This window comes from Rhinoderma darwinii, chromosome 1 (genome assembly GCF_050947455.1).
Source record: "Rhinoderma darwinii isolate aRhiDar2 chromosome 1, aRhiDar2.hap1, whole genome shotgun sequence".
NCBI lineage: Eukaryota > Metazoa > Chordata > Amphibia > Anura > Rhinodermatidae > Rhinoderma > Rhinoderma darwinii.
In genome coordinates this window covers 115,037,940-115,061,345 of record NC_134687.1, presented here as the reverse complement: position 1 = coordinate 115,061,345, position 23,406 = coordinate 115,037,940, and the positions used below count along the sequence as shown (strand labels likewise).

At 42.2% G+C, this 23,406-nt stretch overlaps 1 protein-coding gene across 7 annotated transcripts in view; it reads left to right on the top strand.

Annotated features, from left to right (window-relative positions):
• The window catches only part of RAPGEF2 (Rap guanine nucleotide exchange factor 2), a 310,680-nt gene that overhangs the window by 96,538 nt on the left and 190,736 nt on the right, over positions 1 to 23,406 (top strand). For all 7 annotated transcript variants that reach the window (XM_075860288.1, XM_075860291.1, XM_075860290.1 and 4 more), the window contains exon 2: positions 17,709 to 17,779. In XM_075860288.1, the coding sequence (XP_075716403.1) occupies positions 17,709 to 17,779 (71 nt within the window). The remainder of the gene's footprint in view (positions 1 to 17,708; positions 17,780 to 23,406) is intronic.

The following is a 23,406-nucleotide window of genomic DNA, read 5'->3' as shown; positions in this document are numbered from 1 at the left end:
AACTCCGACACTGAAGATGACGGATTTGATGGATTTCTGGTGGAGGAATGAACTGAAAAAGTACGGTAAGGGTATGTGCACACACACTAATTACGTCCGTAATTGACGGACGTATTTCGGCCGCAAGTCCCGGACCGAACACAGTGCAAGGAGCCGGGCTCCTAGCATCATACTTATGTACGACGCTAGGAGTCCCTGCCTTGCTGCAGGACAACTGTCCCGTAGTATAATCATGTTTACAGTACGGGACAGTTGTCCTGCAGCGAGGCAGGGACTCCTAGCGTCGTACATAAGTATGATGCTAGGAGCCCGGCTCCTTGCACTGTTCGGTCCGGGACTTGCGGCCGAAATACGTCCGTCAATTACGGACGTAATTAGTGTGTGTGCACATACCCTTAACGTTTTGATTTGCAATTACAGCTGAACCAGTTGCAAGTTATTGTTAAAAAGTGTAATAAATTTTGACTTGCAGTCTGAGCAATGGTTTATTTAACGGTAATGTGCTGCGCCTTATAATCCAGTGCGCCTTATATATGAAACATGATTGCTTACAAGGCGCTCATAGAAAGTGCGCCTTATAATCCGGTGCGCCTTATAGTCCGGAAAATACGGTAGCTTTATAGTTTCTCTGTCGTGTGAGTATAGCTTTATAGTTTCTCTGTCGTGTGAGTATAGCTTTATAGTTTCTCTGTCGTGTGAGTATAGCTTTATAGTTTCTCTGTCGTGTGAGTATAGCTTTATCGTTTCTCTGTCGTGTGAGTATAGCTTTATAGTTTCTCTGTCGTGTGAGTATGGCTTTATAGTTTCTCTGTCGTGTGAGTATAGCTTTATAGTTTTTTTCTCTGTCGTGTGAGTATGGCTTTATAGTTTTTTTCTCTGTCGTGTGAGTATAGCTTTATAGTGTTTCTCTGTCGTGTGAGTATAGCTTTATCGTTTCTCTGTCGTGTGAGTATAGCTTTATAGTTTCTCTGTCATGTGAGTATAGCTTTATAGTTTCTCTGTCGTGTGAGTATAGCTTTATCGTTTCTCTGTCGTGTGAGTATAGCTTTATCGTTTCTCTGTCGTGTGAGTATAGCTTTATAGTTTCTCTGTCGTGTGAGTATGGCTTTATAGTTTCTCTGTCGTGTGAGTATAGCTTTATAGTGTTTTCTCTGTCGTGTGAGTATAGCTTTATCGTTTCTCTGTCGTGTGAGTATAGCTTTATAGTGTTTTCTCTGTCGTGTGAGTATAGCTTTATAGTTTTTCTCTGTCATCATGTGAGTATAGCTTTATCGTTTCTCTGTCGTGTGAGTATGGCTTTATAGTTTTTTTCTCTGTCGTGTGAGTATAGCTTTATAGTTTTTCTCTGTCGTGTGAGTATAGCTTTATAGTTTTTCTCTGTCGTGTGAGTATAGCTTTATAGTGTTTTCTCTGTCGTGTGAGTATAGCTTTATCGTTTCTCTGTCGTGTGAGTATAGCTTTATCGTTTCTCTGTCGTGTGAGTATAGCTTTATCGTTTCTCTGTCGTGTGAGTATAGCTTTATCGTTTTTCTCTGTCATGTGAGTATAGCTTTATAGTTTTTCTCTGTCGTGTGAGTATAGCTTTATCGTTTCTCTGTCGTGTGAGTATAGCTTTATAGTTTCTCTGTCGTGTGAGTATAGCTTTATCGTTTCTCTGTCGTGTGAGTATGGCTTTATAGTTTTTTCTGTCGTGTGAGTATGGCTTTATAGTTTTTTCTGTCGTGTGAGTATAGCTTTATAGTTTCTCTGTCGTGTGAGTATAGCTTTATAGTTTTTCTCTGTCGTGTGGGTATAGCTTTATAGTTTTTCTCTGTCGTGTGAGTATAGCTTTATAGTGTTTTCTCTGTCGTGTGAGTATAGCTTTATAGTGTTTCTCTGTCGTGTGAGTATAGCTTTATCATTTCTCTGTCGTGTGAGTATAGCTTTATCATTTCTCTGTCGTGTGAGTATAGCTTTATCGTTTTTCTCTGTCATGTGAGTATAGCTTTATAGTTTTTCTCTGTCGTGTGAGGGTAAGCTTTATCGTTTCTCTGTCGTGTGAGTATGGCTTTATAGTTTTTTTCTCTGTCGTGTGAGTATAGCTTTATAGTTTTTCTCTGTCGTGTGAGTATAGCTTTATAGTTTCTGTCGTGTGAGTATAGCTTTATAGTGTTTTCTCTGTCATGTGAGTATAGCTTTATAGTGTTTTCTCTGTCGTGTGAGTATAGCTTTATCGTTTCTCTGTCGTGTGAGTATGGCTTTATAGTTTTTTTCTCTGTCGTGTGAGTATAGCTTTATAGTTTTTCTCTGTCGTGTGAGTATAGCTTTATAGTGTTTTCTCTGTCGTGTGAGTATAGCTTTATCGTTTCTCTGTCGTGTGAGTATAGCTTTATCGTTTCTCTGTCGTGTGAGTATAGCTTTATAGTTTTTCTCTGTCGTGTGAGTATAGCTTTATCGTTTCTCTGTCGTGTGAGTATAGCTTTATCGTTTCTCTGTCGTGTGAGTATAGCTTTATAGTTTTTCTCTGTCGTGTGAGTATAGCTTTATCGTTTCTCTGTCGTGTGAGTATAGCTTTATCGTTTCTCTGTCGTGTGAGTATAGCTTTATCGTTTCTCTGTCGTGTGAGTATAGCTTTATCGTTTCTCTGTCGTGTGAGTATAGCTTTATCGTTTCTCTGTCGTGTGAGTATAGCTTTATCGTTTCTCTGTCGTGTGAGTATGGCTTTATAGTTTTTTCTGTCGTGTGAGTATGGCTTTATAGTTTTTTCTGTCGTGTGAGTATAGCTTTATAGTTTCTCTGTCGTGTGAGTATAGCTTTATAGTTTTTCTCTGTCGTGTGGGTATAGCTTTATAGTTTTTCTCTGTCGTGTGAGTATAGCTTTATAGTGTTTTCTCTGTCGTGTGAGTATAGCTTTATAGTGTTTCTCTGTCGTGTGAGTATAGCTTTATCATTTCTCTGTCGTGTGAGTATAGCTTTATCATTTCTCTGTCGTGTGAGTATAGCTTTATCGTTTTTCTCTGTCATGTGAGTATAGCTTTATAGTTTTTCTCTGTCGTGTGAGTATAGCTTTATCGTTTCTCTGTCGTGTGAGTATGGCTTTATAGTTTTTTTCTCTGTCGTGTGAGTATAGCTTTATAGTTTTTCTCTGTCGTGTGAGTATAGCTTTATAGTTTCTGTCGTGTGAGTATAGCTTTATAGTGTTTTCTCTGTCATGTGAGTATAGCTTTATAGTGTTTTCTCTGTCGTGTGAGTATAGCTTTATCGTTTCTCTGTCGTGTGAGTATGGCTTTATAGTTTTTTTCTCTGTCGTGTGAGTATAGCTTTATAGTTTTTCTCTGTCGTGTGAGTATAGCTTTATAGTGTTTTCTCTGTCGTGTGAGTATAGCTTTATCGTTTCTCTGTCGTGTGAGTATAGCTTTATCGTTTCTCTGTCGTGTGAGTATAGCTTTATAGTTTTTCTCTGTCGTGTGAGTATAGCTTTATCGTTTCTCTGTCGTGTGAGTATAGCTTTATCGTTTCTCTGTCGTGTGAGTATAGCTTTATAGTTTTTCTCTGTCGTGTGAGTATAGCTTTATCGTTTCTCTGTCGTGTGAGTATAGCTTTATCGTTTCTCTGTCGTGTGAGTATAGCTTTATCGTTTCTCTGTCGTGTGAGTATAGCTTTATCGTTTCTCTGTCGTGTGAGTATAGCTTTATCGTTTCTCTGTCGTGTGAGTATAGCTTTATAGTTTTTTTCTCTGTCGTGTGAGTATAGATTTATAGTTTTTCTCTGTCATGTGAGTATAGCTTTATCGTTTCTCTGTCGTGTGAGTATAGCTTTATAGTTTCTGTCGTGTGAGTATAGCTTTAGAGTTTTTCTCTGTCGTGTGAGTATAGCTTTATAATTTTGGCTCACAAGTATTGATGCAAAACACAGACCACTTTCACACAGCAGTATTTTGGTCAAAGATTTTTCTGTTATATTGGAATGAAAACAAGTTCCTTTTTCATGCTACATATTTTGTTTCCATAATTACTCAATGCAGTTTCTAGTTTACCATATTGTTCTTCTTTAACAGAAAAAAGTATTGTAACATTTCCATAATTACAAGAAATGGTGAATAAGTTATGTATAGATCTTTTTAGGAAGTTAACATTTTAAAGGAAAACAATATATTAAATTACTATTAATACTATATAGGCTCGAGTTATCAAAGGCAGAAGTTACAGAACTGTGAGTAGAGCTCCTGTCCCCATGACAGCACTTCTTGCTCCTGCATTCTGACAGCTCAGTGATATCATGTGAAAACTGGCGTACCAACCATTCAGGTTGCTACTTTCATATTCTTACCTGTGCTAGAAGCACAAAAGCTGGAGGAATCGGGCAACCACCATGGCAATCAGCCGAATGCGGCCACATAGATATACTATTACACATTGAAATAAATGTGAGGGGTTTCAAACGCGGTGGATATTTTCTGATTACCATATGCCATAATAAGGATAGCCCATTTAAATAGTTCATTCCTATTCATTCCTATCACAGCTGTTGTGAGTCTTATAGGAATGAGTGGAGAAACTGACTTCCTGTCTACACATGAGATGCTGTGGCGGTCAGACAGTCCTATTGCTGGTCACATGACACAGCTGAGGACCAGGACCGACTAGCTTCAGTTTGCATTTCCATTGATTTCAATGGTAATGCTTCCGTTTCGGACGCTGATGTGAATACACCCTAAGCCTCACACTTGCATTTTACTGTCAATTTTTCTGTTTTTATATTTAATTTTTTTACACTTAGAGAATGGTTTCTGCCCCCTTGAGTTTAATTATATTTTTTGAAGACAAAATCTTCATTTCGGCAAGCAGAAAAGCAGACGTTATTCCACCCTACTAAAAAATGTTGACTTTAATGGGATCCATTAGGAATCTATCTTTAGTCAACTTTTGTCTTTGAGATCTTGGAATACTAACATTCCAGGTTTATAAGAGCTACTTCATTGGATATATTTCCATCACTCATAAAACCGCATTGTCTAGAGATCTTCTGTATATTCATTTAGTATTTCTTGCTTGTTTAGATTGATAGTAGCATTTGGTGGGCCACACTTTGGGAGGAGATGGCACGCCGTATCAGATACGGGACACTATGGTCTATGTAACAGATTACATTTAACAAACACTGTAATGCTGGTGGTTCTTGCTTTATGGGGATTTAACTCCCTTCCTAGAGATACTATCGTTGTCATAAGGGCTATGCAGAATTATTGTTTGTAGCCTAAGCAGCCAGATGCATCCAAACTGTGCAGTAACTACAGTGTATACGTCCAGGTAAAAAGAAACTCTACAAAGCAAAATAAACAAATATTCCCCTATTTCTTTTTACCAGTTTTATTGTGCTAAGGGCCTGTTCACACAGCGTTTCCCTTCCGTTGAGGGGTTCGGTCAGAGGTTTCCGTCGGGTTAACCCCTCAACGGAAAGGCAAACTGAAACCTTAACTTCCGTTTCCCTCACCATTGATCTCAATAGTGACGGAAAGCTTGTTAATGGTTTACGTTGGTCATCGTTGTGACAGGGTTCCGTTGTTTTGACGGAATCAATAGCGCAAGTCGAAACCTCCGACGGAACACCTCATTGGAAGGGCAACGCTGATGTGAGAAGATGCTAAAGGTCACTGGATATTGAATGCAAGCTCCTATTTTATTATGATCATTCAGCACAGATCAAACATTGATGGCTTATCCCAAGGATGAATCTTCCCAGGCTCCATAAGAAATCCTGCTGATTCCTACTTTAATTTGTCCGTCAATTAAAACCACAGGCAAAAAGTGAAATTGACAGTTTAAGGCTGGGTTCACACGACCTATTTCCAGGCGTAAACGAGGCGTATTATGCCTCGATTTACGCCTGAAAATACGGCTCCAATACGTCGGCAAACATCTGCCCATTCATTTGAATGGGTTTGCCGACGTACTGTGCCGACGACCTGTCATTTACGCGTCGTCGTTTGACAGCTGTCAAAAGACGACGCGTAAAATTACAGCCTCGTCAAAAGAAGTGCAGGACACTTCTTGGGACGTTTTTTGAGCCGTTTTCTCATAGACGCTATTGAAAACAGCTCCAAAAACGGCTCGAAAACGGCGCGAAAAACGTGAGTTGCTCAAAAAACGTCTGAAAATCAGGTGCTGTTTTCCCTTGAAAACAGCTCCGTATTTTCAGACGTTTTTGGCTCAGCGTGTGAACATACCCTTAGGGTCAGTCACATCGTGCCCTGTCTTGTCTTATACGCGCTGTGGTGGATGTTACAGGATCTAGCAGTTGGAGTATGTCTTTGTGTATGATGGGGTACATCATGATCCCTTCCTGTCCCAGGTCTGGGGTATAGTGACACAGGCAGGCAAGAACTTTGCATTGTGGGAACCTAGGACGAGATATTAACCCTAACCCAAGCAAACACTGATTTTTATGATTTTTATTTTCCCCCTTTCCGCAGGAGTTGCACTTGATTTCATCCTGTGTAACGTACAATTTTTTTTACCCTATAGAGAATAATGGATGTCGACTTTCATGCAACTCGCATTTGACTCATTATGTAGCTTGTGTCTGGTACTCACAGGACTATTACAGCAATAGACATAGTGCGAATACAGCCAAAGTGTGTAGTCCCAGCCTATTAGGCTCTTTATACACTGCCGACGTGGGTTCAGTTTTTACAGGATCCATAATAGGTGTGACAGACCCTTTATGATCCATCATGATCAGCTATGATACAATTGACGGAGTTGATTTGTTTTTTTTCTTTTTGTTTTTGTTTTTTATATTCCCATTGACTTCTAATGGGTCAGTAGAGCTGTGCGATTATGACCTAAATAAAAAAATCACGATTAATTGAACATGTAACCTCGATTACAATGAATAAATTATTTTTAGGCCACGTCCCGTATTTGCATGCCACGCCATTGAATGAATATAAATCCCCTGAACCTGCTGTATACTACTTTATATAATATACCCCTGACACTGCCCCCCCCCCCACACAGTATAATGTCCCTATAGCTGCCCTCCACACAATATAGTGCCTAATAAAATATTTTTCTCACCTAACTCTGTTCCAATGGCGAGTGGAGAAGATCCCTCTTCTCCCCCGTTCTGTGTGGCTCTGCGCACGTTTTGCAGTTCCGCAGCACTTCTGCCATATTCCGGTGTTTTAGGCACCCTTTTGGTCCATGGTGTCCTCAATGCCTGCCATATTTATGATTTGTTTGGCCTCAATTCCCTTCGTACCATGGCGTGGGGACAGTGTCTGTCCCAATGGTATATACAGGGATGATGGGGGTTATATACAGGGATGATGGAGGGCTGGTATATACAGGGATTAAGGGGGGTCCCTGCATATAACCCCCATCATCCTTGTATATAGTTACATAGTACGGTTGAAAAAAAGACACATGTCCACCAAATTCAAATAAGGAATGGGAAAGGGAAGAGAATAATTTCTACACATAGGAGCTAATATTTTTTTGTTCTAGGAAATGATTTAAAGAGGCCCTGTCACCAGATTATAATTGCCCTATCTCCTACATAATCTGATCGGCGCTGTAATGTAGATAACCGCAGTGGTTTTTATTTTCCAAAACGATAATTTTAGAGCAAGTTATGAGCAATTTTAGATTTATGCTAATTCATTTCTTAATGACCAACTGGGCGTGTTTTTACTTTTTACCAACCGGGCATTGTACAGAGAAGTGTATGAGGCTGACCAATCAGTGTCATACACTTCTCATTGCTCCAGCTCATTGTTACAGTGTGATTGTGCAGTGAAAGAAGCTGGGCTGGAACAATGAGAAGTGTATGACACTGATTGGTCAGCCTCATACACTTCTCTGTACAATGGCCGGTTGGTAAAAAGTAAAAACACGCCCAGTTGGTCATTAAGAAATGAATTAGCATAAATCTAAAATTGCTCATAACTTGCTCAAAAATGATCGTTTTTCAAAATAAAAACCACTGCTGTTATCTACATTCCAGCGCCGATCAGATTATGTAGGAGATAGGGCATTTATAATCTGGTGACAGAGCCTCTTTAAGCCTTTTTTAAAGCCATCTACTGTCCCTGCTGTGACCAGCTCCTGTGGTAGACTATTCTATAGATTCATAGTTCTCACGGTAAAGAAGACTTGTCGCCTCTGCAGATTGAACATTTTTTTTCCAGACGGAGGGAGTGACCCCTTGTTTTTTGAGGGGGTTTTACATGGAACAGGATTTTACCATATTTTTTGTATGTGCCATTTATATATTTGTATAAGTTAATCATGTCCCCCCTTAGTCGTCTCTTTTCAAAGCTAAATAGGTTTAATTCTTTTAATCTTTCCTCATAACTTAAATTCTCCATGCCCCTTATTAGCTTCGTTGCTCTTCTTTGTATTTCTTCCAACTCCAGGGCATCCTTTCTATGAACTGGAGACCAGAACTGAACTGCGTATTCTAGATGAGGCCTCACTAATGCTTTGTAAAGTGGTAATATTACATCCCTGTCCCGCGAGTCCATGCCTCTTTTAATACACGACAATATCCTGCTGGCCTTTGAAGCAGCTGATTGACACTACATGCTGTTATTTAGTTTATGATTTACAAGTACACCCAGATCTTTCTCAACAAGTGACTCCCCCAGTATCGCTCCCCCTAGGACATATGATGCATGCAGGTTGTTGGTACCCAGGTGCATAACTTTACATTTATCTGCATTGAACTTAATTTGCCAAGTGGACGCCCAAACACTCCGTGCGTCCAAATCAGCTTGCAATTCACGAACCTCTTCCATAGACTGAACTATATTACATAGCTTGGTGTCATCTGCAAAAATAGAAATAGTGCTATTAATCCCATCCTCTATATCATTAATAAATAAGTAGAATAATAGTGGTCCCAGCACTGAACCCTGGATTACACCACTTATAACTGGGGACCATTCAGAGTAGGAATCATTGACCACAACTCTCTGGATACGGTCCTTGAGCCAATTCCCAATCCAAATACAAACTATACTATCTAAACCTATAGTCCTTAATTTACCCATTAGGTGTCTATGCGGGACAGTGTCAAATGCCTTTGCAAAGTCCAAAAACACTAAATCCACAGCGGCTTCTGCTCACCTCTTCATAAAAACAAATCAGGTTGGTTTGACAAATTCTGCCCTTAGTAAAATGTGCTGGCTGTCACTTATAATACTATTTTTTTTTTGTCACATAATCCTGTATATAGTCCCTGAATAGCCCCTCAAACATTTTCCCTACGATCAATGTTAAAGTGGCTCTATCACCAGATTATAAAATCCCTATCTCCTATTGAATGTGATCGGCGCTGCAATATAGATAACAGTAAAGTTTTATTTTTTTTAAAAAACTATCATTTTTGCCCAAGTTATGAGCAATTTTAGAGTTATGCAAATGAGTTTTTCAATGGACAACTGGGAGTGTTTTCTCGTTTTACCAACTGGGCGTTGTGAATAGAAGTGTATGACGCTGACCAATCAGTGTCATACACTTCTCATCGTTCCCATGCAGCTTCTTTCACTGCACAGACACACAGCGTGTTCTCGCGAGATCACGCTGTTACGTCACTTCCTCCCACAGGTCCTTCACCATCGTGTCGGACGAGAGAAGACACGTCGGCTCCAGGCGTCCGAGATATGCTGCTGCAGATTCAACTGTACCCTCTCGGATGCCTGGAGCCGATGTGTCTGCTCTCGTCTGACGCGACGGTGAAGGACCTGTGGGAGGAAGTGACGTCTTTCAAAAAGCAATGGAAACCTTAGGCTAAGTTCACATCACTTTTCTGTTGCTTTTTGTAGGTCAGAATAGCGTAGCATAATGTCCTTTTTATTTATCCTACAGAAAAATAAGCAGATAACTGTTGAACCCATCACAAGTCAATGGAAGAAATAAAAAAAAAAAGGATCATGACGGATCCATCAAACCGATCATAAGGGATCTGTCATGTATCCTGTAAAAACAGAATACTTGACGCCACTGTGACACCATTATTTACATTAAGTTGATTCCCAAGTGCTCTTGTATGGAATATATTCGCAGTGACCCACCATGATATGCAGCTGGTGGGAAACATAAGATCTATATCATCTAGAGAGTCTACATTGTTTTTCCTTCTGACAGCAGCAGTTTTCCCATATGTACAGATCGGGTTTACCACAAGAAATACACAAGGTTATAAGGTTAGCACAGAGATTTTGATTGCACGGTTCCATGATTCCCCCATCCCCCTTCTTACTTGAGTCCCTTCTGTGTGTGTGCTGGCTGCAAGTCTCACTGCAGGTTCTCTGACTGCGCCATCCTGCCAGGGTTGCCCCTGGCAACCTAGAAATGATGTACAACGAGACACTGAGCGTCCTTCCTCCCCGTCTGTACAGGAATATCGGGAATCTAAACCTCTTCAGACCTGCATGCCCATGTACCGTTCTCTGTGATCATTCTGTATATTAGGTTTTTACATTTTCTGAATGTGGCCGTATGACCTCCTACAGGCTGCTGATGTAAGTGAAGACTGTTCTTTGTACATGAGAATAGTTTTTCATTTTGTTTTCCTGGGCTAGATGAGGACAAGGAGTTGTGGTAGAATCGGCATTCAGGTAATTGCCTGAATAGTCTGAAGAAGGAGTGAAGATGGTACGAGTGTACAATACAGACGGACGTTCCTACAGTCATGTTTATACTAGCCATTGCTTAGGTTTAGGGTTAACTGAGGTAGAAGATATAATATATCCATTTCACTATTCGGTTTCTTTTTTAAGCTGCATTTGCAACAGAAAATCAAAATCACAACTATATAGATGGTGTTTAGATACATGGAAACCTTGGTGATCACCATAATCATCACCTGATAAATTAGTCATCGTCCATAGACTCCTAAACAGAATATCTATGTGACCATCCTCAGTGGAAGCTGTAGGGACACCATAGGCGTTGTGACCCAGCTTTTTCAAGTGGCTTATCGAGGTTTTCATCCACCAAGAGCCCAGAATAGCGTAGAAATCTGCATGGTAAGACAGTGCGAAAGCGTTTAGAGGTCACGTTTCCAAGAAACTAGCTGTTCTTAGCCGGGCGCCTGACCGTCAGCTGAGGGAAGGGGAGCAGACACTGACTGAGTGTCTGAAGGGGGAACACATTACTTGTTTCCATTGAAGTAAATAGGCTGTCTATCTGGCTAACAGATGGGTGTCCATCCGGGGACTTCTATTACCTACATATGTCCTAAGGAAAGTGGTTGGTTGGATGTTCCCACAGGCCAGACACACTGCAGATTTTCTGCCATGGAAAATCTGCAGTCGAATCTTATAAATCCGCTGGTAAATCATTAGGAGAAATACGCAGTAAATAGTACGTTTTTACTGCGCAAGTTGGTGCGGAAACGCATTATATCTGCGTAAAACGTCATTGTATTCTCCCCATACCAGTCCGTGGGGCAAAACACTGCATCTCTACTCGGAATGGAGTCACACCGCAGCTTAAGTTACGCACGCATTATGTGTGAATTTTAAGCGTAGTGTGAGGATAAGATTTGTGGAAATTTTTACTGCAAATGTATCTGTGCGTTAATCCTTTGCAGGTAATCTGCAGCTTATTTGGCCTGTGAGAACATACCCTTAAAATAGCTCCGCTCCTACTGCGCTGCCTGTGTGTCGGTGTTATATGCCCAGCCCAAATAGTATTTTAAATTGTCTGGCCATACAAGATATTCTGAGAGGATGATTAAAATAGAATTGAAATCGTTTTAAGAAAAAAATGTTTTACAATAAATATACGATGTTCATCTGCAAGCAGCTCTGCATCTATGATTATAATCTATGTGGCCTCCCCAATAAGGCTCTATGACGGTTTCTGTTGTTTCAACGTGAAGTATAGTGCGGCATGCAGCACCATTCATTGGGTCAAATCTGATAGAAACCCTTCAAATCCGAACCGAGAATGTCGCCAAGAACTAAATAAAGAGGGTCCCTGATCCCTTCCATAAATCCCAGACTTCAGGCCAGTAGTATAGTTGACTGACTTGCACCTCTGTACAGTACATGTTCATGCCTACGGCTGCCACCCTTCACAACTACCAATCATGCTGCTAAATTTTGGAGGGTATTTTGACCCAAGAGTCGTTATTCTAGATTTGTCCCAATTCACTTTCATCCCATGAATTCACCAAAATGGTAAATAATCTCCAAAGCCCTAGCTAAAGAGGAACCCGAATTGTGGTATTACATTGTCCTATACTGTATACAGAGACCATATTGTGTCCAAGAGGTCCAAGCAATATCTCTGTAAAAGACTTGAGGGATTCTGGAAATGGTAATCTAGTGGGCATGATATTCTTTGTAGACAGCCTAAATGCGAACCACAAGGGAACATAGCCCCTAAAGAAATAATATGCAAAATTATATGCAAAAGTAGAAAATCTTTATTGAATATAATACACAATAACATACTACGGAATAAAAAAGGATGAAAAAATTAAGGCAAACACATACCCTGAGACATGATGGGGAGCGGAACCGGCAACCGCGCGTTGAGGCGTTTATTCATCCTTCTCCTTAGGTTGCCGGTTCCGCTCCCCATTATGTCTCAGGGTATGTATTTGCCTTCATTTCTCTACTATTGATCTTTCCTGACGATTATCTCAGTACATCGCTCTGGCCTCGTGTGCCTGCTTTATATGTCAGGATTTTTCATGTCTATTTTTGTGTACTTTATATGCAGTTAGGCAGCACTTCATTATATGTGGGTATGGTTATTCCATACGCACGGTTCATTTATCTCTCCCTGTGGGTTATGTGAGTGGTTCTCGGCCACTGATGGTTGGTTGACTCTGTTTGCCTCTGACCTTACCGTTTGTATCTCCGTATATGGTTCATGCTTTTTTATTCCGTAGTATGTTATTGTGTATTATATTCAATAAAGATTTTCTACTTTTGCATATAATTTTGCATATTATTTCTTTAGGGGACATGTTCCCTTGTGGTTGGCGTTTAGGTTGTCTACTTGTATAAGAGGGACCCCTGTTTACGCCATTGTTTTGGTTAGAGGTTCTTGTAGGTTGTTCAATGATATTCTTTGTAGGCTGATGTTTTCGACAGCATCATCTTTATATATTCATGAGGTTCTTGTAAGCACTGTATATAAAAGGTGTAAGCAGAAGCGGTTTCCTCTAGACGGCCTATCCTCTAGTCAAGACTGCTGTCCCAGGGGGCATTTTGCCCTTGTAACCTGCAGTTTAGTAATGACTCAGACCTTGCTCAGCCCCCCTTGGTGTTGCACTGGAGCTCAACCGCTGTGCTGGAGTGTAAAGATCACTTTTTCCATCTGTCTGCCCCCCTAGAGAATGATACTTATTTTAGTTGCCGCCAGAAAAAGAACGCAATCTATCAAACAGGCTGGCATTACAACTCTGTGTGTGTGGATTTTCTTTCTTTTATGTTTAAGCCTTTTTCTCTTTTTCCTCTGGGCCCAGCGCCTAATGATTAGTGGATAACAATATTCCTCTCCATCTGGAATGCCAGTCTGCATAATATCTAGCTTGATATTTATTCTGCAGGGTATTTCATCAAGGTCCTAAAAGCGGCATTAAACCCTTACGTTGACTTCTGCATACGCTTGTCAATTACTCAAACAAAATGTGTTGGCAGAAGCCTTGTTCTCTTCTTTAGTCCTGACCTGTCAAATGTTCCCTGTGTTCTATCAAATGGAATAGGCAGGGAATGCTAATAATGACATATAGTTAATTGTTATAAAGCTGCACTGCTGGTTCAGGTTCTGCAAAGAGACACCTAACAGTCAAATGAATTATGGAGTTGATTGAATGTATTAATGCATTGCTATTGCTGTCACTCAACATTAGTTTTATCAGTGTTATTAAAATTTCACTTTTTGAATCTACATAAAATGTGGAGTAATTTTGCAAAAACGTTGCCGTCTTGTTTTCTACCAATAGTTAATTGTTTATTGTATTATTCCCCATTCATTTACATTGCTGCCTTCAAATTTACACTGGTTGCCCTTGGAAATAGACAGCAGTTTAACTCCTCTTTAGGTTGATATGTAAAACACAAGGCTGCGGAATTCAGAATTTCTCTTTAGACCTGACTAAAATACATTATGTAACTAAAATCCGTACAATATATAAGTAAGGCCCCATGCACACGACCGTAAAAACTCCCGTAATTACGGGCCCATAGACTTCTATTGGCCACGGGTACCTTCCTGTATGCTTACGGGAAGGTGCCCGTGCCGTTGAAAAAGATAGAACATGTCCTATTTCAGGCCGTAATTATGGCACGGGCAGCCCATAGAAGTCTATGGGGCTCCCGTAATTACGGATGACTACGTGTGTGCACCCGTAATTACGGGAGCGTTGCTAGGCGACATCCGTAAATAGTTACTGTTCAGGGTGCTGAAAGAGTTAAACGATCGGCAGTAACTATTTCAGCACCCTGGACAGTGACTTCCCATCACAATATAGATAAAGCTGTAAAAAAAAGGATGACGTTCATACTTACCCAGAACTCCCTGCTTCTTCCTCCAGTCCGGCCTCCTTGGATGACGTTACAGCCCATGTGACCGCTACAGCCAATCACTGGCTGCAGCGATCACATGGACTGCCACGTCATCCAGGGAGGTGGGACTGGATGTCAAGAGAGGGACGCGTCACCAAGGCAACGGCCGGGTAAGTATGAATTTCTTTTACTTTTATTACGGAAAGGGCTGCCCCTTCTCTCTATCCTGCACTGATAGAGAGAAGGGCTGCCGATTAGTGCAGTGCAGTTTTGCAGCCAAAAACGTGCCCGTAAATACGGGTGGAATACGGGTCGAATACGTGTGACCAAGGACCCGTATTTACGCCAGTATTTACGGGTGGACAAAAATACGCTCGTGTGCATGAGGCCTTAAGTATTTACAAGGTTAGGCCTCATGCACACGACCGTATTTTTTCCCACCCGTAAATACTGGCGGAAATACGGGTCCGGTGTCACACGTATTCCACCCGTTTTGCACCAGTATTTACGAACCCGTGCCCGTAAATATGGGTCCGGTGTCACCCGTATTCCACCCGTATTTACGGGCACGTTTTTGGCGGCAAAATAGCACTGCACTAATCGGCAGCCCCTTCTCTCTATCAGTGCAGGATAGAGAGAAGGGACAGCCTTTTCTGTAATAAAAGTTAAAGAAATTCATACTTACCCGGCCGTTGTCTTGGTGACGCGTCCCTCTCTTCACATCCAGCCCGACATCCCTGGATGACGCGGCAGTCCATGTGACCGCTGCAGCCTGTGATTGACCTGTGATTGGCTGCAGCGGTCACATGGCCTGAAACGTCATCCAGGACGTCGGGCCGGATGTCGAGAGGGACACGTCACCAAGGCAACGGGCGGGAGACCGGACTGGAGGAAGCAGGAAGTTGTCGGTAAGTATGAAAGTCTTTTATTTTTATTTTTTACAGGTTTATACTGATCGGTAGTCACTGTCCAGGGTGCTGAAAGAGTTACTGCCGATCAGTTAACTCTTTCAGCTCCCTGGACAGTGACTATTTACTGACGTCGCTTAGCAACGCTGCCGTAATGACGGGTGCACACATGTAGCCACCCGTCATTACGAGAGCTCCATAGACTTCTATGGACTGTCCGTGCCATTATTACGGCCTGAAATAGGACATGTTCTATCTTTTTCAACGGCACGGGCACCTTCCCGTGAGAAAACGGGAAGGCACCCGTCGCCAATAGAAGTCTATGAGCCCGTTATTACGGGTCGTAATTACGACCCGTAATAACGGGAGTTTTTACGGTCGTGTGTATGAGGCCTCACTCAGCATTTTACGTTGGAACTTGCTGTTCAATAGAGCAATTCTCCTTTTACGCTTTTAGAAACTGGTGGATAGGAAATTTAAATACAAATATTGGAATTATTGTATTTAAAGGCATGTATTTGATAAGTATTTCTATTAATTTGATATAACTTTGTAGAAGAGAACGAGTTAGCTTTTTTTTTATATAAAAAAAAAAAAAACTAGTCTGCAGTATTTGGGACACATCCTTCCTTTTTGTATTGTCCATGTAGACAGCACCTCAGAGTCTGTTTGCTTTATGGCAGTTAAAAATTAATTTGAGGACAAAGAAATGTCATAGATTTTTACAGTCTCTAGGAAGTGAAGGCATAAAGCCCCCTACCCCTGAGACTGGAGTGGCAGGGGAGCTGTATACAGAGGCTAGTGCGTGTGTGTGTGTGTGCGTGCGTGCGTGCGTGCGTGCGTGCGTGCGCGCGCGCTGTTTCTATCCTGCAGCAAAACAATACAGCTGTCATTAATTCTCCACTCTCAAATGATAGTGAGATGCAGCAAAGCTGACAAGTGAGCTACAGAAAACAGCAAGTGTCTGTACATTGTAACTATTCTAATGTCCAGTGTAAAAACTAGAATATTTCAAAAAGTTTTATGTGGATAGTCCAAAAAAAATGGAACATATAATAACCCGATTTAAATCATGTCATTTTTCGGATAATATTTTCCCTTTATAGGGATTCTCCAGCAATTTCTATTTATAGTCACTACTTTGTTTACGTGAATAATGTGTTTGGAAGAGGAATAGTATTCTTTGTAGGCATCTTCTGTCTATGGGATTTTTTTTATATTGTTCCACAATAAACACAGGCTCTCACAATGGACTATAAAGCCCTGTTCACATCACGTTTGACCTCTGCCTGTACAGCATAAGTCAGTATACCATGGAAAATAAAAAAGGATGGAATAGCGTAGTAGACACATCCCAGAGTCCTATCCCAGGCTGCACACGGCGGCGCCTTTTCTGCGACACAGACTGCTGATCTCTCCTTTTCAGAATGCACTGCACCACCCCATCCATTCCTGCTGGAAGTCTTTCGGGTCAGAATTTTTGGGAAACACCGGCACATGCTATACAGTAACTGTCCATATATGGACAGATGCTTTTATGAGGACTCCAGATGCTTTTTATCTTTGCCCCCATGAAGCTCGAGTGATAATTGTCCATATATGCACAGTTACGTCACTAGGTTTCCTGGAAAGCCATAAAAAACATTTGGCGATCTGGGACAAAGCATCTCTTAAAATATATGGACAGTTACTGTATGGAATGTGCTGGTATTTCCCAAACATTCTGACCCGGAGGAATTCCTGAAGACATCCCTAAAGGATGGGGTGGTGCCGTGCAGGCTGGAAAAGAGGGCTCCTTATCAGCAGCCCAGGGATTCAATGTATTGGCAAAGGATCTTCTTGGAAAGGAACAAATGTGAGATATTTGGGAAATTTGTGTTGGCCGCCCCTGCCCCCTTGCTTCTGCGGCGTCTGGCTGTATCTTTAGTGCTGGGGCTGTGCAGCGCAGCAGGTCCACTACCACTCAGCTCCCCTTTCATGGATGGGCTCTAGCATAACCTGCTGTGCCGTCTCAGAAAACTTTACAGGAACCCTGGCAGAGGGAGCCACGGCGTATCCCACTTTTTCCATATTTAGTGTGATGTGTTGCAGCCTTCTGATGTATACCTACATCGTGGCTGCATAATGTGGTGTGAACAGGGCCTAAGAGACAATTTTCTATATATGTGTTTGACAAATGATATGCCTGAATGTCAATGAATAATGTATTTTATTATTTTTAGAAAGGATTGACTTCTTGGCTGGAAACGCTGTGCTGTTGTAAAAGTATTGTTTCTTTTTCCTTCTAGGACTTGGAGATAGTGTATTCATACCTGCATGGGATGGAAGCCCTGTCCAACCTTCGCGAGCATCAGCTGAGGTAAGGCAGCTTCACAACAAAAGTGGTAAAGGTGCTATTGTAACCTATCTCTTTTGGTCATGTTTTGTTTGTGCTTTTAGCTTTTACTCCCCAACAAGTTGAGAGACAAGACTTTTTCCTATTTTTAGTAGAAAAGTTGAAACTAGATATAGAGGTATGTATATAGGTATATACACATATAAGCCTCAGCTGAATTGAAAAGCACAGTCAACTACACTTTCCAGTACGACTATGAAATAAAGCTTGTATACTGCGCAGTGTTTTTCAATGGGAGTAAATGGCAGACGTATGCGACTGTATAGGCATTCAATTGCAGTCGTCTGGGGAATTACATTCAGTGGAACTTTTCAAATCTTCCCAACGAACAGAATGCTCGAACAAGACTTTAGACTGTTAGGCCTAGTTCACACAGAGTTTTTGGAGAAACGGCAAAAATCTCTGCAAAAAATGCTCCAAACTGCAGGTTTTTTCCTGTCTCCCCATTGATTTCAATGGGAGGTCAGAGGCGGAAAATTTCTGCATCAAAATCAGCGGTAAAAAAAAAACTGTGTGAACTGACCCTTAACTGTTTGACTGGTTTTTGTTTTTTTCATATTCAAAGTTTTTTTTTTTATTGGTTGTAAAACAAACAAGTATAAAACACAGTTGGGGGAAATACCTCCACATGAAAGAAAGAAAATAACAAAGAAGGTCAAAGCCCCAACAAGGAGGCGAGCATCACATCCTATGACAAGCCACAATATACATCAGCAACGTGGAGAAGCATAATGAACAGGAGCATTGCATAGAAAATTAAATAGAGACAGAGCAACTCAATCTCTTACACAAAATAAAATGTAACGGCATCCTACAAAGCGAAGCTCCTCTCAGTTAGACAAGGGACGGGGAACGAAAAAACAGAAGGCAGACCAACAAGAGCGGAAGAGGGATATGGTAGGGCGCAGGTCAGGGTGAGCTTGGACTCCAGTTCCCGGATTATGAGTAGAAAGAATCGAGATCAGCTATGCGCATGGCAAGGATATGTTGAAGCGGGCAAAACCACACAAAGCCGCAAGTAATGACTTCAGTCTATGGTATATAGGAAGGGTGAATTGAATATGTGGGAGAAGAGGAACATAGTCCAATGGGACCATATAGATATGTATCGCGTGGAGGCAGCTGGGGTGTGTGACATCAGGTGTTCCGTTCTCTGTATCAAGGCAACCTCCTGGAACCACTCGTCCAACGTTGGAGGGTCTACTGTTTTCCACTTACATGGGATGACTGACTTTGCAGCCTGGAGGAGATGTCTAGTTAGAGACCGTTTATAAATGGGTAGTGGCATAGGGAACATGAATAGAAGAGCTGCCTCGGGGGAATTGGGGACCGAGACCTCAATGACTTCCGATATGATTTTTTAGTACAGCAGTCCAAAGGCTCCGCAAGGAGGGGCAACTACACCAAATGTGAGACATGGAGCCACCTGTAGCTCCACAGCGCCAACAATTGTCTGGTATGGACGGATACCATTTATGGAGGGCAGTAGGGAACCCAATACCACCTAGAGATAATTTTATAACTAGTTTCTTGATCCCATATAGCTATGGAGGCTTTTTGGGAAAGGAAAAAACACTGTTTCCATTGTGCGTCGGAAAATGTTTTGTTCAGTTAGTTTTCCCAAGCCTTACAGAAAGATGGGAGATGATGAGATCGTTGGAAAAGGAGTAGGTTATATAGTGTGGAGATAGGGTGCATAGGAGGCAGGCTAGAAACGCATACGCTTTCAAATTCTGTTAGTGTACGGTGAAGGTGGGCTTGATGGTTAGCTACATTATAAAAGTGTTTTCATTGGGTATATTCAAACATGTGACGTGCTGAGGGCGCATCAGTTGGGAAGATTGTGGCTAATAGGAGTAGGGAGCAGTTGGAAAGGACTTAAGTAAAGTAAATAGGATTGGTGGATGACCTGCCTAAGTAGGAGAGTCGGGCCTCGCCTGCATGAAATGCTGGATTGCCAGTAACAGGGGTTAGTGGGACCAGTGGGTCTATGAGGGAACCTCCCACCCCGGAGGAACGTAATGCCAAGAGGGATTGGGAGACAACAAATGAGGCTTGAATCGGTCCATTCCTAGACAACGTCCACGTCCAAGGCAGGGTAGACAGGGTACGTGTGCATAATTGCTGGGCTAAACGGACCCAGATTTTGGATTGTAATTGTGAAAAAAGTCGAGAACACGAGCGTGCGTCGATGCAAGGTAATAGAGACGACAGTCCAGCAAGCCAACCCCACCTGCATTCCTGGACCAATAAGGATTTTCCTGCTTAGCCGGGGACAGACTGATGGCCAGATGAAGGATCCAAAGCATTGTTGGATATGTTACCAAAAGGAGGATGGGATGGAGATGGGGATAATCTGCAGGAGGTGCAACAATCTGGGGAGCAGCGACATTTTTATAATATTAATACGGCCAAACCAGGAGAATTTCTTTTTATACCAGGAAGCAAGATCTGTGCGGAATCTGGATAGTAGGGGAATGAAGTTATTTGTAAACCGTTGTGAAAGGTCATTGCTGATACATGCACCCAGATACGTTATACCCCTAGTGGGCCAGGAAAAGAGAAAATTACTTTTGAGGAGTGATACTGTTGAAGATGAAAGGGATACATTCAAAGCCTCTGATTTAGTGAAGTTGGACCATGTTCCAAAACGGGACAGCTCAGAAATCAACGAAGGAAGAGATATATGTGGGTTCGTGAGATAAACCAGTAAGTCATCAGCAAATGCAGAACACTTCTATTCTATTCCGCCTATGAGAATACCTTTAAAGAGGCTCTGTCACCAGTTTATAAGTGCCCTATTTCCCACCTAATCTGATAGGCGTTGTAATATAGATAACAGTGGTTTTTATTTTGAAAAACAATCATTTTTGAGCAAGTTATGAACAATTTTAGATTTATGCTAATTCGTTTCTTCATGCCCAACTGGGTGTTTTTTTAGCATTTTACCAAGTGGGCGTTGTAAAGACAAGTGTATGACGCTGACCAATCCGCGTCATACACTTCTCTTCATTCATGTTTAGCTTTACTCACAGCACAGCGAGATCACACTGTGCTGTCACATACTCCCACAGTAACTTTATCGAAGTGTCGGGATTGTGAATAGACAACGCGTCCTGGCTGGAGGCGATGTCTATTCATTCTCAAGACACTTCGGTAAAGTTACTGTGGGAGTATGTGACAGCACAGCGTGATCTTGCGAGATCACGCTGTGCTGTGAGTACAGCTATACATGAATGAAGAGAAGTGTATGACGCTGATTGGTCAGCGTCACACTTGTCTTTACAACGCCCACTTGGTAAAAAGTTCAAAAACGCCCAGTTGGGCATTAAGAAACTAATTGGCATAAATCTAAAATTATTCATAACAAAATTATTGTTTTTCAAAATAAGAACCACTGTTATCTACATTACAGCGCATATCAGATTAGGTAGGAGATGGCATTTAGAAACTGGTCACAGAGCCTCTTTATTGTCTGGGCTGTTCCGAATGGAGGCTAGGATATGTTCCATAACAAGAGCATGCAACAATGGGGACAAGGGATGGCCCTGCCTGGTGCCATTGTGGATAGTGAAGGGAGCAGAAAGCGAGCGGCTGATTTTTATTTTGGCGGAGGGAGAATGATATAGGACTGTTATTTTACTAATGAGGTAGGGTCCTAGGCCTATGTGTTGAAGAGTGTGATGAAGGGCTGCCCATATTCTGTCAAACGCCTTCTCGGCATCTACGGACAGAATCATGAGAGGGGTGCGTTGGCTCGCGTGCTTCCCGACTGGGCACAAATCCCACTTGATCTGGGTGTATCAGGGTAGGCAAGTATTTATTCAATCTGTTAGCAAGTAATTTGGCGTTGATTTTAAGGTCCCTGTTGAGTAATGAGATGGAGCGGTAACTGGAGCAAAGTTGAGGATCCTTGCCCGATTAGGGAGAACAGCGACATGGGCCAGAGTGGAGCTAAGTGAGAATAGGACTTTGGGTGAGATGGAATTAAAGCCTTGGAGCCTAAGGGGTGCTAGACAGTCAACTAATGTTTTATAGAACTCTTTCCCCCCGGGAAGTCTTTTATGACCGTATGATCTCCGGAGAGGTGAAATCCATATCCATCTCCTCGGATATCTCCCTAGATAGGCGTGTGAAAGTAGAGGTGAAAGAGTCCTGGGCCGCAGAGGGTGAGTGGGTGGGGGAACGAAGGTTGTAGAGGTCAGAACAAAATTTATGAAAGCAGTCCTCTACCTCGGGAGTCATATGAACAACAGGGCCAGAGGAAGATTTAATGTTCGGTATATGAGACTGGGCCATCTGAGCCTTTAGGGCTCTGGCTAGCATGCGTCCGCTTCTGTTACCAAATTCGTAGAACTTGCCACGACGGTCTTGGACAGCACGCTGTCGAGCCGAGTTAGATAGATGCTGAGTGTCTTATTGGGGAATTTGTAGCTCCCGCAATAGCAGAACAGAAAGCTCACGCTTGTTCAAGAGAACAAATTTTTTGAAGAGCAGTTTTAAGGGAGTAAGCCCTTTCTTTTTTAAGGCGAGCGCCATGTTTTATGAGAACACCTCTGCGTACACATTTAAGGACCTCCAACTGCATCATAGGAGACATAGTATCCAGGGTGTGATCGGATCGGAAATGCTCAACCATTTGTAACAATTCAGCACTGCAGACCCAATCTAGGAGTAGGGACTCATTAAGTCTCCAGGACCAGGGGCCTTTAGTGAGGAAGGGAAGGTGTAGGGTGCAATAGACAGGGGCATGATCGGACCATAGGATATTGCCAATGGACGTGGAAGCAACCCAGGGAAGGGTGTGTCGTAGAAGGATGTAGTCCAGGTGACTGTAGGTGCCATACGGATGAGAACAAAAGCTATAATCTTTATCAGAGGGATGTTGAAGGCGCAAAGTATCACAGAGTTGAAGCTGTAAAACAGCGCGTTTCACCCTTTTGATAGCACTATATGCAATGCTGGAGCGACCAGTAGAGTTATCCAACATCTGATCCAAAATGAGATTAAAGTCTCCGCACAACATCACAGTCCCCCGCACAATCGGAAGGGCAGTGTCTTATCAGATTAAGAAGGAAAGGGACCTGGCCCTGGTTGGGAGCGTAAGCATTGATCACGGTGAATTTGCGTCCACCAATATTTAGAACTAGGATTATATATCTGTCTTCGGAATCTGCAATAAAATGTATGACCTGCTGAGTAAGGGACTTGTGAAGATCTATGGCAATTCCACAAGATCTGGAATGTGGGTTGTTATTTAAGTGCCAGTGTGTGTATAATTTATGTTTAGCTGAAGAAAGTGGTACTGCAGGCCAGAGAAGGTGGCAGATGCGTCATCCAGGGAGAAATGTGAGCAGGTTCCCTGTGTCTGCGTCTCTGAGGCTAAGTGCCGGCGGACATTTTTGGAGACACCGCGTGTGGCAGTGGTGTGAGCGACGGCCTCGGAAGCATCCGAGGTGTGCAGGGAGATCAGCGCTGCTGTATACCGGTGTCGCTTAGAAGGGAAGGGCCGTCAGATGCACAGCATCCGCCTGTGCAGGCCGTTAAGATCCTGGATGGCGGTAGTCTGCAGAGCCCGGGACCTATCGTCT